The sequence below is a fragment of the Mobula hypostoma genome, chromosome 5, assembly GCF_963921235.1.
Source record: "Mobula hypostoma chromosome 5, sMobHyp1.1, whole genome shotgun sequence".
NCBI classification, from domain to species: Eukaryota; Metazoa; Chordata; class Chondrichthyes; order Myliobatiformes; family Myliobatidae; genus Mobula; species Mobula hypostoma.
The window spans coordinates 10,419,314-10,434,102 of NC_086101.1; the positions used below are offsets into that span (position 1 = coordinate 10,419,314).

Genomic DNA, 14,789 nt, shown 5'->3' on the forward strand with positions numbered 1-14,789 from the left:
ATCACAATAATTTTCCTTAACATATTGATGAACCAACAGACTCTCAGGCATATCAGGATCCTTGGGTTTCATTAAATCATGTTACCTAATAAAGCCATTGGAAAAAATCAAGGCGGGGTTACCAAGAAAGGTACAGTGGGACATATTGCGTAATACAACAAACCTATTCCTAGCGTGACAAGAACCCAGCCACCCAGAACTAAAAACACTCTTCTTGTGATGTTCTCAACAGTCTTCCAGCACAATTTTAATAGGGTGATCATTCCTCTGCTCTCAAATAGAAAAAGACAGGAGAAAGAGTGTGAGGGAGGATAGGCAGATGCTAGAGAAGGGACACGCTCAGACCGAAGGTTTGAGATGTATCTATTTTAACGCAAGGAGTGTTGTGAACAAAGTGGATGAGCTTAGAGCGTGGATCAGTACTTGGAGATATGATGTGGTGGCCATTACAGAGACTTGGATGGCTAAGGGACAGGAATGGTTACTTCAGGTACCAGGTTTTAGATGCTTTGGAAAGGACAGGGAGGGAGGCAAAAGAGATGGGGACGTGGCACTGTTGATCAGAGATAGTGTCACGGCTGCAGAAAAGCAGAATGCCATGAAGGGATTGTCTACGGAGTCTCTGTGGGTGGAGATTAGGAACAGGAAGGGGTCAATAACTTTACTGGGTGTTTTTATAGGCCACCCAATAGTAACAGGAATATCAAGGAGCAGAAAGGGTAACAGATCCTGGAAAAGTGTAATAATAACAGAGTTGTCATGATGGGAGATTTTAATTTCCCAAATATAGATTTGCATCTCCCGAGAGCAAGGGGTTTAGATGGGGTGGAGTGTGTTAAGTGTGTTCAGGAAGGTTTCTTGACACAATATGCAGATGACCCTACAAGAGGAGAGACTGTACTTGATTTGGTTTTGGGAAATGAACCTGGTCACATGTCAGATGTCTCAGTGGGAGAGCATTTTGGAGATAGTGATCACAATTCTATCTCCTTTACGATAGCATCGGAGAGAGATAGGAACAGACAAGTTAGAAAAGCATTTAACTGGGGTAAGGGGAATTATGAGGCTATCAGGCAGGAAATTGGAAACAGATGTTCTCAAGTGTTATGTACCCCATAACGGGTTAAAGAACCATCAGAAATGGAAAACACCTTATAGTCTGGTATTGCTGTTAACTGGTGCTCATTTGTTAGTAACTACACAACAGAGTAATATAAATTCAGATCTATCAAACAGGTTAGCAATGATTATGTATATATATAGGTGGAAGTATATAAAAGCCAAGCTTAGGAAGTAAATGGATACAGTCTTACGATGATGGGTAAAGTTCAGTTCAGTTCGTGGTATTGAGTTGAGTAGTGATGGAGACAGGGAGAGGTGTTTAATTCTTCAGGTAAGCTGTTGCCGTCGCTTATCCGTTGTCCTCCGAAATCCCTTAGCACCCACCGAATATGACCACAACAAGGGGACCGTCTTCTGTGGTGGAGCTATCAACCCAGGCGAGGGTTGACAAAACTAATAACTTCCCAACGGTCATCTCTTTTTCACACTGCGAGAGCCACTGATCGATCCTCCAAAAACCCACCTTTCTGTGGGCACACAACAAAGCTTATTCAGTATCCAAAACTATGTGTGTGTAACAACCAGCTGACCTTGTATTTATCTCAGCATGCTGAACACCAGCTGTCCATCACGTAGCTCCTCCCTTCTCTTCTGTAGGAACTCAGAAGCTGGCAGTGTCCTTGCAGAAATCCCAGACAAACTGTAAGCAGTCTTTGCCTCTCTCCCTCTCAGTAACAAGTTGTTTGTGTTGTACAGTTGCACGCTCTCTCTCCTTTTTAAAGGAACAGTCCATATTGAATAATCCTTCAGATCTCTGCACACAAGGAAAAGTGTGGAAGATATGTGGCAAATCTTCAGGAAATATTTGTGTGAAGTTCTGCGTATGTACATCCCAATTAGACAGGGAAGTTATGGGAGGGTACAGGATCCATGGTGTACAAAGGCTGTAATGAATCTGGTCAAAAAGAAAAGAAACGCTTACAAAAGGTTCAGAGAGCTAGGTAATATCAGAGATCTAGAAGATTATAAGACCAACAGGAAAGAGCTTAAGAAGGAAATTAGGAGAGCCAGAAGGGACCATGAGAAGGCCTTGGCAGGCATGATTAAGAAAACCCCACAGCATTCTACAAGTCTGTGAAGAGCAGGAGAATAAGACGTGAAAGAACAGAACCTATCAAATGTGACTGTGGGAAAGTGTGTATGGAACCGGAGGAAATAGCAGAGGTATTTAATGAATACTTTACTTCAGTATTCACTGTGGAAAAGGATCTTGGTGATAATAGTGACGAATTGCAGCAGATTGAAAAGCTTGAGCATGTAAGTATTAAGAAAGAGGATGTGCTGGAGCTTTTGGAAAGCATCAAGTTGGATAAGTTGCCGGGATCGGATGAGATGTACCCCAGGCTACTGTGGGAGGTGAGGGAGGAGATTGCTGAGCCTCTGGCGATGATCTTTGCATCATCAATAGGGATGGGAGAGGTTCCAGAGGATTGGAGGTTTGCGAATGTTGTTCCCTTATTCAAGAAAGGGAGTAGAGAAAGCCCAGGAAATTATAGACCAGTGAGTCTTACTTCAGTGGTTGGTAAGTTGATGGAGAAGATGCTGAGAGGCAGAATGAACATTTGGAGATGTATAATATGATTAGGAATAGTCAACATGGCTTTGTCAACTGCCTGATTGAATATTCTGAGGATGTGACTAATCACATTGATGAAGGAAGAGCAGTAGATGTAGTGTATATGGATTTCAGCAAAGCATTTGATAAAGTACCCCATGCAAAGCTTATTGAGAAAGTAAGGAGGCATGCGGACATTGCTTTGTGGATCGAGAAATGACTTGCCCACAGAAGGCAAAGAGTGGTTGTAGATGGATCATATTCTGCATGGAGGTTGGTCATCAGTAGAGTACCTCAGGGGTCTGTTCTGGGATCCTTACTCTTCATGATTTTTATAAATTACCTGGATGAGGAAGTGGAGGGATAGGTTAGTAAGTTTGCTGATGACACTAAGGTTGGAGGTGTTGTGGATAGTGTGGAGGGCTGTCAGAGGTTACAGCAGGACATTGATAGGATGCAAAACTGGGCTGAGAAGTGGCAGATGGAGTTCAACCCAGATAAGTGTGAAGTGGTTCATTTTGGCAGGTCAAATATGATGGCAGAATATGGTATTAATGGTAAGACTCTTGGCAGTGTGGAGGATCAGAGGGATCTTGGGGTTCGAGTCCATAGGACGCTCAAAGCAGCTGCACAGGTTGATTCTGTGGTTAAGAAGGCATATGGTGTATTGGCCTTCATCAATCGTGGAATTGAATTTATGAGCCAAGAGGTAATGTCACAGCTATATAGGACCCTGGTCAGACCCCACTTGGAGTATTGTGCTCACTTTTGGTCACCTCACTACAGGAATGATGTGAAACCATAGAAAGGGTGCAGAGGAGATTTACAAGGATGTTGCCTGGATTGGGGAGCATGCCTTATGAGAATAGATTGACGTAACTCGGTCTTTTCTCCTTGGACCGACGGAGGATGAGAGGTGACCTGATAGAGGTGTATAAGATGATGAGAGGTATTCGTCGTGTGGGTAGTCAGATGTTTTTTTCCCAGGGCTGAAATGGTTGCCACAAGAGGACACAGGCTTACGGTGCTGGGGAGTAGGTACAGAGGAGAAATCAGGGGTAAGTTTTTTACTCAGAGTGGTGAGTGCGTGGAATGGGCTGCCAGCAAAGGTGGTGGAGGTGGATACTATAGGGTCTTTTAACAGACTTTTGGATAGGTACACTGAGCTTAGGAAAATAGAGGGCTAAATGTAAGCCTACTAATTTCTAGGGTAGGGACATGTTTGGAACAACTTTGTGGGCCGAAGGGCCTGTATTGTGCTGTAGGTTTTCTGTGTTTCTAAATTAATCCAGTGTGTTAACAATAACTTCAACCTACACAACTGTTATGGTAATTTTCCCATTTCAACCAGTAAATCTAAAACAGGGGATGACATGATCACACCACAACATAATCTTAAAACCTGTGCTTGTATCACATCCAAACATGTTAAAGTTGAATGTGAAGCTGATCCATAAGCCACACAGCCAGAAGTACAGATCTTATTAAGTTTTATAGAGCTGTATCATGACTTCCTGACTCCTGTACTGTATGCCCCTGGTGATGAAGGCAGGCATTTCATACACATCTTTTTTTGCCACACGATCTATTTGCATTGCCACTATGAGGAAGATTGGACTTGGACCCAAAAATCCTCTGTACATCAATGCCAATAACTTTATCCTTTCCACTTAAACTTGGCCTTCCGAAGTGCAACATCTCACTTGTTGAGATGAAACTCTATTTGCCATTTGTCTGCTCAGATTTCCAAATGATCTATGTCCTATAGTTGTATCCTTTAACAACTTTCTTCACTACCCACAGTTTAATTCAAACAATACTCACGTTGTCTGCAAAGTTGCCAACCCACCTATCTACAACTTTGTCTCAGTCACTTATATATTGTACATATACTGTGTGTACAGTTCCCCATGGATCCTGTGCATCTCTGAATGTCCAAAGGTTCATTTACTATTAAAGTTCACACTCTGAAATTCTTGTTCTCCCATTAACCGTGAAGCCATGAAAGAAAAGAAGGGTGACATGATCTTCAAACCCCAAATCCCCCCTCCCCACACAAAAGAAGCAAAAAAGAACATGACAAGCAGATCAACCTCCAAATCCCTTCTCCCACACAAAAAAGAATAAAATGGGAACAGGCACATCAACCCTCAAATCCCCCTCTCTGCAAAAAAGAATGGGCAAGATCAGGCAAAAATCACAATATTAAAAAGCTATAGGACTGAAAAAAGAAGTCTAGTCCAAGTCCACGTCCGAAACTCAGAAAACTTGGGTAACACTCTCCAGGCAAGGCGACAGGCTTTTCCCTGTCCGGCAGTGAGCGATTAAAAGACAGGCAGCCGGCACTCACCCTCCACATTCACCTCAATCTTAATCATCGTGATCAACCCACCATGAGAGGCTGTTCAGTTTCCTTACTAAAGCCCATGTAGTCAACATCCACTGCTCCACTGTTATAAATCACCTTCTTCACCTCCTCAAAAACCTCAATCAAATTTGCAAGGCATACCCTACTCCACACAAAGCCATCCAAATGCGAGCAAATCCAATCCCAGAGAATACTCTCCAATAGCTTCTCCATCACTGATGTAAGATCCATGGGCTATCACTCCTAGATTATTCCTTTTTTCCCATCTTGAAATATGGAACAACATTCGCTATCTCCAATTCTTCAGCATTCCACCAATACCCTCTGTCTTCTGTGGGCAAGACTGAGAAAAAAGTTTTGTCAAAATGCCAGAAATCCCAGAAAACCCCAGAAATTTCCTCTCTTGCCTCTCTCAGTTACTGGTTGTGATGAATCAGCATACAGAGGGAAATTGAAAATTTGCCTGAGTGGTGTCACAACAACAACCTCTCACTCAATGTCACCAAGACCAAGGAACTGATAGCAGACTTCAGACGAGGGAAAGCAGAGGTCCATGAGCCAGTCCTCATTGGTGGGTCAGAGGTGAGAGGGTTAGCAACTTTAAATTCCTGGGTGTTACTATTCCGCAGGACCTGTCCTGGACCCAGCATGTCAGTGTAATTGTGGAGAAAGTATGGCAGTGCCTCTAGTTCCTGAGGAGCCTGCAGAGATTCAGCATGACATCAGAATCAGAATCAGAATCAGGTTTATTATCACCGGCATGTGACGTGAAATTTGTTAACTCAGCAGCAGCAGCAGTTCAATGCAATACATAATCTAGCAGAGAGAGAAAAAAATAAATAAAATAAAACATCATAATAAATAAACAAGTAAATCAATTACATATATTGAATAGAATGCATAAAAATGTTGACAGAAGTCTATAATTGTGTGGCAGAAAGTGTACTGACTGGCAGCAACACGGTCTGATGTGTGAACACCAATGCCTTTGAACAGAAAATCCTGCAAAAGGTAGTGGATTTCACCCAGTATATCACGGGTAAAGCCCTCCTAACCATTGAGGGCATCGACATGAAACACCATCATTTTACAGCAGCATCCATCATCAGAGACCCCCACCGCCCAGGCCAGGCTCTTTTCTCACTGCTGCCATCAGGCAGAAGGTACAAAGCCTCAGGACTCACACCACCAGGTTCAAGAACAGTTACAAGCCCTCAACCTTCAGACTCTTGAACAAGAGGGGATAACTACACTCACCTGCCCATCCATTGAGATGTTCCTACAACCAATGATCTTTCCTTTGATTGTTTTTGTTATTTAATATTATTTATTGCTATTTATATAATTTTACATTTGCAGTTTGTTGTCTTCTGCACTTTACTGGATTTTTCATTGATCCTGTTACAGCTACAATTCTGTAGGTTTGCTGAGTATGTCCGAAGGAAAATGAAACTCGGAGCTTATTTATGTACTCTGACAATAAAATTTACTTTGAACTTTGTACAGATCGGAAACAGAATCAGGTTTATTATTATCGGCATGTGTCGTGAACTTTGTTAACTGAGCAGCAGCAGTTCAATTCAATACATAATATAGAAGAAGAGGAAAAAATAATAAATAAATCAATCAATTAAAATATACGTACATTGAATAGATGAAAAATCATTCAAAAAACAGAAATAGTTTATATTAAAAAAGTGAGTTAGTGTTCATGGGTTCAATGTCCATTTAGGATTCATATGGCAGAGGGGAAGAAGCTGTTCCTGAATCGCTGAGTGTATGCCTTCAGGCTTCTGTACCTCCTGTCTGATGGTAACAGTGAGAAAAGGGCCTGCCCTGGGTGCTAGAAGTCCTTAATAATGGACACTTCCTTTCTGAGACACCGCTCCTTGAAGATGTACTTCCTGGGTACTTTGTAGACTCGTACCCAAGATGGAGCCAATTAAATTTACAACCTTCTGCAGCTTCTTTCGGTCCTGTCAGTAACCTCCTCCCCAACACCTCCACCCCCCCCGCCATACCACACAATGATGCAGCCTGTCAGAATGCTCTCCACCGTACATCTACAGAAGTTTTTGAGTGTTTTTGTTCACGTACCAAATCTCTTCAAACTCCTAATGTCATATAGTTGCTGTCTTGCCTTCTTTATAACTGCCTCGATATGTTGGGACCAGGAGAGATCCTCAGAGATCTTGACACCCAGGAACTTGAAACTATTCACTCTCTCCATTTCTGAATCCTCAATGAGGATTGGTATGTGTTCCTTCCTGAAGTCGACAATCAGCTCTTTTGTCTTACTGACGTTGAGTGTAATGTTGTTACTGGGACACCATTCCAATAGTTGGCATATCTCACTCCTGTACGCCCTCTCAGCTCCAGCTGAGATTCTACCAACAATGTGTATCATCAGCAAATTTATGGATGGGATTTGAGCTATGCCTAGCCACCCAGTCATGGGTATAGAGAGAGTAGAGCAGTGGGCTAAGCACACACTCCTGAGGTACACCAGTATTGATCGTCAGCGAGGAGGAGATATTATCACTAATCCACACAGGTTGTGGTCTTCCAGTTAGCAAGTCGAGGATCCAATTGCAGAGGGAGGTACAGAGGACCAGGTTCTGTAACTTGTGTTCTTTCTGGCTTTCTTTATATTCCTGAAACTTCCTGTCTGAATTCAGCTTTCAAATACTTGCGTGTTTCATCAGGCAGCATCTGTGGAGAGAAAAGCAGTTAATGTCTCAAGCTGATGAACTAGAAAAGGTTAGAAATCAATAAACATGATCGCAAGCAGATTTAATACTTATGCTTCATGAATTCATGTTGCATTTTTCCAAATGACTATTATTTCTCCATCTGTCATTAACTGCAGGTTTGGGGAGCGAACCTCGGATTCAGATGAAGGGATACCATGGAGCGGGAATCCAGCTTGTGTGTAAATCCAGTGGATGGTATCCTGAACCAGAGATCCAGTGGATCAGTGGGGATGGGAATGCATTAACAGAGGCTGAGACAAAGTACCACAAAGACTCGGGTCTTGTAAATGTTGAGAGCAGTGTTGGAGTAACGAGTCAATCATCAGGCAAACTGAAGTGTATTATCAGGAGTCAACGTTTGAAAACAGAACATATGGCAATTATTACAATATCAGGTTTGTAAATTATGTTTGATCGGTGAAGGGGAAAGGTGATCTAATTTCTCCTGAAAAACTAGCTACCAAAAATAGTTTGTCTCCATAATGTCATTGCCAAGATCTTATCCCTGTTGAAGATTGTCCCTTGTTTATAAACAAAGTCAACTTTTAGTGACTATTTTGCTGTTTATGCACCTTTTAAATCTGGCACACCATTAAAGGCCAATTGAATCCACAGCTTGTCCATTTGGGTTGGACATCAACGCAGATATTTTCAATCCTTTGATACTCAGGTGAAACATCAATTCCATCTGAGTGCATACAACTTGGAACATTTCCAAAAATATTAGCATTACCAAACATTTCCAAAGCATTAGCATCTGCTGCATTGACCTAGCTGTGAACTATTGACATTGCTATGCCCAAGATGAAAGTTTTGTTGATGTCGCAGGTATGGTCCAATTTAAAAAGAAGATCCATAAAAATAATCATCTAGATTACTACTTGAAACTTCTATAAGTTGGCCCAGGCTAATACAATCAGAGTAGAATTCCTGGCTCAATGATCAGTGTGGGAAAACCCCACATAATTTTGTATACCTCTGTAAAATCCCCCCTCAATCATCTACATTCCAGAGAATGAAACTCAAGGCAATTCAATCTCGCCCCATAACACAGTTGCTCAAGTTTCAGTAACTTCCTTGCAAACTTACTCTGCACTCTTTCAATCTGATTTACATCTTTCCCATAGGCAGGTGATCGAAACCGGACCCAACACTGTCTGCAGAAACATCTTAGTCAATTTCTACCCAACATCCCACTCTTGTACTCAATACATTGATGTATGAAGGCCAATATACCAAAACGTTTTCTTTATGGCCCTATCTACTTGAAGCAGCACTTTCAAAGAATTATGGACTCCTAGAATTCCTAGATCCCTCTGTTCTACTGCATTCCTCAGTGCCCAACCACTCACTGTGTAACACCAACCCTGGTTGGTTCCACTGAAGTGCAACACCTCACACTTGTCTGTACTAAACTGCATCTGCCATTTTACATCCTATTTTTCCACGTCTTCCAGATCTGCTGTAAGCTCTGATCGCCTTCACAACTGTGCAGTAACCCCCAATCCTGATACCATTCCTAAATTTGATGATACAGTTTACCACATTATCATCCATTTGTTGATATGGATGACAAACCACAATGTACCCAGCATCAATCTCTGCAGCAGACCACGAGTCACAGGCCTCCAGAGAGGTAGCCACCTACAATGCTCTCTGACTTCAAACGAGAAATCAAAGTCTCTTGCAATCTTGAAAGACAAGCGACTGAACCTTCTTGACCAAACTACCATGCAGGACCTTCTCAAAGGCCTTGTGAAGGTGCATGTAGACAACATCCACTGCCTTGCCTTCATCAACTTTCTTTGTAAATTCCTCAAAATCTCTATGAGATAGGTTAAACAAATTTATCACACACAAAGCCGTGTTAGCTGTCCCAAATCAGTCACTGTCTATTCAAATACTTTTATATCTGGTCCCATAGAACATTTCCCAAAAACTTTCCCAGTGCTGACGTCAGGCTCATATGCCTGTAATTTCTGGCTTATTCTTAAACAGCAGAACAACATTAGCTATTCTCCAATCCTCTGGCACCTCACCCGTGGCTAAAGATGTTTAAAATATCTCAGCTGGGGCCCCTGCAATTTCTGCATTAGCCTCCCACAGGGTTTGAGAGAACATCTTTTTTTTTTCCTTTTTACCCCTGAAACCTAGATCTACCCCCCCCAATTGAGGATGATCACAGGCATTACCCAACAAAAAACTTCCAAGGCATTCCCCATACGGCCAAACTTTCAATCTAATGTAGGGTGGCTCCCCTCCTTAAAATTTATCCTATCACTTATACTACCTTTAATATAACATATAGGCTAAAGATGACACAGGCCAAACTAAGCATTAAAAACAAAAAAAACTAGGCAACTTCAACGCCCGAGATACAAATCCCAAATATTTACATTTTGCTGGTTGAAAGTTTTTGTTAATCAGTTTTGGCAGCATACCAATTTGACCCGATCGTGTTCCACAAATTAAACTGGAAAAAAATAAACAAAGAAGTGGATTGTGAAAATTAACAGTTTGCCTCGGCATGAGGCCCCTTCCATGCTGCACGAATAACCTAAAAAAAAAGGTCATTGCTCTTCTCGTTCTTCTTCTCCCCAGCGTGAATGGTAAAACTCTTTGGCGCCTCTGGTGTATCGAAATAATGCTTTTTACCTTCATGCATGACCCAGAGCTGGGCAGGATACAAGAGGCCAAACCTGACCCCTTTCCCGTAAAGCAGGGATTTCACCTCCTTGAAAGCTGCTCGTTTTTTACCCAGCTCCGCACTAAAATCTTCATAAAAAAACAGGCGGTGTCCGCGGAAATACAGCTCCTGCTTCCGCCTGTTGATGATGCGTTGCTTATCTTGAAAGGAGTGAAAGCAAACCAGGAACGTTCTTGGTCTCGTTTGCTTGGCTCCAGAGACACCGGATGGTTTATGTCCGACTCGGTGAGCACGCGGAAGTACGAGAGGACTTGGGAAAAAATTTGTCCCCAGCACTTCGTCAAAAAACTCAGTCATAAATTTAACAGGGTCCGAACCTTCCAAATTTTCAGGAATGCCGACCACTCTCAAATTGGATCTCCGTGACCGATTCTCGAGGTCATCTAGCTTTCCCTTCAGAAATGCGTTTTCGCTCGGCAACGCTGCAATGGCGGCTTCGGCGCTCACCAGTCGGTCACTGTAATCATTCAGGCCGTCTTCAACCCCACGAATGCGTTCGTCGTGCGACTCGGTGATAAAGCATCTTCAAGTTCTCTTTATAGGGCAGAATGCGCTGCTTGCGTCATGTCAGTAATAAGCACTAAACAAAGCCTCTCCAAGTCCTCGGGTAGCGCAGGGCTGGGTCCGGGTCCAGCAGCGTGCAACGGCGCCATTACTGTAACATCAGCCTTCTTGCTCGAGGCTTCGCTATCTTTTTCTCCAGTTTTACCTCGAAGGTATATTCTATTTGCCATTTCAATGTCCAGCTACGTCCCGCGTTGTTCACAATGGTAAATATTCAGTTATCTCAAGCATATGGCAAAGATAAACAGGTAGATTTTCAATAAAAATAGGGAGCCACACTCACACACACCGACTCACTCCATACTCAACCCCAGAAGTCCTGACAGAAGATCATGTCAGGTCCTGTGATTTATCCACCCTAATTTGCTTCAAGACAGCAACACCTCCTCCTCCGTAATCTCTATAGGGTCCATTACACCGTTACTGCCCAGCCTCACGTCAATAGATCCTGTCTCTCTCTCGAGTAAATACTGATACAAAAATCCATTTAAAATTTCCCACGTTTCTGTCAGCTCCATGCGTGGATACCACTCTGATCTTCCATGTGTCTTCTTTTAGCCCTCCTGATTGTCTTCTTGCATTTCTTTCACTCCTCAAATACCTCATTTGTTCCTGCCTGACTCTAACTGTTATGTACCTCCTTCTTTTTCTCAATTAGGACCTCAATACCTGTTAAAAATCATGCTCCCTGAACTGATTATCCCTGCCTCTTATTCTGCAGGAACATACAATCTCTGGACTCTCAAAGCTCCCCTTTTGAAAGCCTCTCACTTAACAAGTACACATTTGCAAGAAACACTCTGTCACAATCCGCACTTGCCAGATCCTTTTCGATACCATCAAAATTGGCCTTTCTCCAGTTTGTACCAGATCTGTCCTTTTCCATAATCACTTCGAGACAAATGGCATTTTGAACAAGATGCAAAGTATTCCCCTACAGAAACTTCTGTCACCTGTCCTGTCTCATTCCCTAATAGCAGATCAAGTATCAAACACACACTCTCTTTTGGACTTCCACAGAGGGATTAAGGAAACTTTCTTCAGCATATTTGACAAACTTTTTCCCATCCAGCTGTTTTACAGTATGGGAGTCCCAGTCAATATGTGGAAAGTTAAAATCACCCACTATCCCACAAAGCACCCACTGTTTTGTTTCTTGCAACAGTCTGCAATCTGCCTACAAATTTGCTCCTCTACATTATAGAGTCATAGAGAAGTACAGCACAGAAGCAGGTCCTTGGCCCATCTAGTGCATGCTAAAAATATTTAAATTGCCTTCTCCCATCAACCTGCACTGGGACAATAGCCCTCTGTATCCCTACCATACATGTCCAAACTTTTCTTAAACATTGAAATTGTGATGGCATGCACCACTTGTGTTGGCTGCTCATTCCAAAATCTCACGACCATCTGAATGTAGAAGTTTCCCCTCATGTTCTCCTTAAACCTCTCACCTTTCATCCTGAACCCATGACATTTGGTTGTAGTCCCACCCAACCTTTGGAAAAAGCACACCTGCATTTACTTTGTCTATACCCCTCATAATTTGTACACCTCAATCAAATCTCATCTCAATCTTCTGTGTTCTAAAGAATGCAGTCATAACCTATTCAATCTTTCCTCATAATTCGGGTCCTCCAGATGTGGCAATATCCTTGTGAATTTTCTCTGTACTCTTTCAAACGTGTTTACATCTTTTCTGCAAGTAGGTGTCCAAAATGCACACAACATTCCAAATTAAGCCTCACCAACACCTTAAACATCTTCAACATAACATCTCATCTCCTGTACTGAATACATTGATGCATGAAGGCCAGTGTTGCAGAAGCTTTCTTTACGGCTCTATCTACCTGTGACACAACTTTCAACAAATTATGTACCTGTATTCCCAGATTCCTTTGTTCTGCCACACTCCTCAATGTCTTTCTGTCCACTGTGTAGACCAACCCTGGTTGATCCTACTGAAGTGCAAAACATACTTCCCTGCAATAAATTCCCTTTGCCATTTTCCAGCCGATTTTCCCAGCTGATGCAAATCCCCCTGCAAGTCATGATAGCCTTCCTCACAGTCCAATACTCTCCCAATCTGAATGTGATACGCAAATTGGCTCATCCAGTTCACCACATTATCATCCAGATGATTGATATACTAGAGATGGCAAACAGCAAAGGACCCAGCACCGATCCGGTGGCAAACCACTAGTCACAGGCCTCCAGTCAGAGAGGCAACCCTCTACTACCACTCTCTGCCTTCTCCCGTAAAGCCAATGTCTCATCCAATTTACTACCTCATCCTGAATGCCAAGCGACTGAACCATCCTGACTAGCCTTTCATGTGGGACCTTGTCAAATGTCTTACTAAAGTCCACGTGGACAACATCAACTGCCTTGCTTTCATCAATTTTCCTTGAACAACTCAATAAGATTGGTTAGATTAGATTTAGATTTTTAGTTTATGAGGACACGCAGTCCTCTTTTATTGTCATTTAGTAATGCATGCATTAAGAAATGATACAATGTTCCTCCAGAATGATATCACAGAAACACAAGACAAACTGAGACTGAAAAACTGACAAAAACCACACAATTATACCATATAGTTACAACAGTGCAAAGCAATACTGTAATTTGATAAAGAACAAACCATGGGCACGGTAAAAAAAATCTCAAAGTCTCTCGAAGGTCCCATCATCTCACGCAGATGGTAGAAGGAAGAAAAACTCTCCCTGCCATGAGCTTCCAGCGCTGCAAACTTGCCGATGCAGCACCCTGGAAGCACCCGACCACAGCTGACTCGAGTCCGTCCGAAAACTTCGAGCCTCCGACCAGCCCTCCGACACCGAGCACCGAGCACCATCTCTGCCGAGCGCTTCGACCCTGGCCCCAACAACAGGCAATAGGCAAAGTCGAGGACTCGGGGTCTTCCCCTCTGGAGATTCTCGATCTCACAGTAGCAGTGGCAGCGAAGTGGGCATGTCAGACGTTTCTCCAGATGTTCCTCCGTGCATCTCATGTCTGTCTCCATCAAATCAGGATTGTGCACGGTACCTACTTACAAATATGATATTATTTCAGAGCAGCCGTGCGCGCTGCGTCACACCGCCATCTTCGCCTCCCCTCCCCTGTTAGACATACCTGACCACAAATGAAGCCATTCTATCTTTCATTGGTCTATGTCTATCCAAATACAGCGTCTATAAAAAGTATTCACACCCTCCTTTGAAGTTTTCATGTTTTATTGTTTTACAACATTGAATCTCAGTGGATTTCATTTAGCTTTTTCGACACTGATCAACAACAAAGGCTCTTTCATGTAAAGTGAAGACAAATTTCTTCAAATTGGTCTAAAGTGGCACGGCCACTTTGGTGATGAATATCTGTTACATGTCAAGTAGGGGACTGTGCACAATTCTGATTTGATGGAGATGGACGTGAGAGCACGGAGGAAGATCTGGAAAACTTCTGAAATGCCCGCTTCGCTGCCGCTGCTACTGCGTGGTAACCAGAATTTCCGGAGCAGAAGGCCCTAGAATTCTCGGCTTTGTGTGTTTCAGCAACCGGGGCGAGACCAAAGGTGCTCGGCAGAGGATGGTGCTCGGGAGGCTGTATCGGAGAGGCTGGTTGGAGGCTCAGAGTTTTCAGACGGATGGACTCAGTGTCGGCTGTGGTCAGCTGCTTCCAAGGTATTGGCAAGTTGACGGTGCGTGGAGGTTTATGGCA

At 42.9% G+C, this 14,789-nt stretch overlaps 1 protein-coding gene across 1 annotated transcript in view; it reads left to right on the plus strand.

The window, feature by feature from the left end:
- LOC134346574 (butyrophilin subfamily 3 member A1-like) overlaps positions 1-14,789 on the plus strand; it is a 141,840-nt gene that overhangs the window by 38,759 nt on the left and 88,292 nt on the right. Inside the window, exon 4 of the mRNA XM_063047991.1 lies at positions 7,915-8,193. Within this exon, the coding sequence (XP_062904061.1) occupies positions 7,915-8,193 (279 nt within the window). The remainder of the gene's footprint in view (positions 1-7,914; positions 8,194-14,789) is intronic.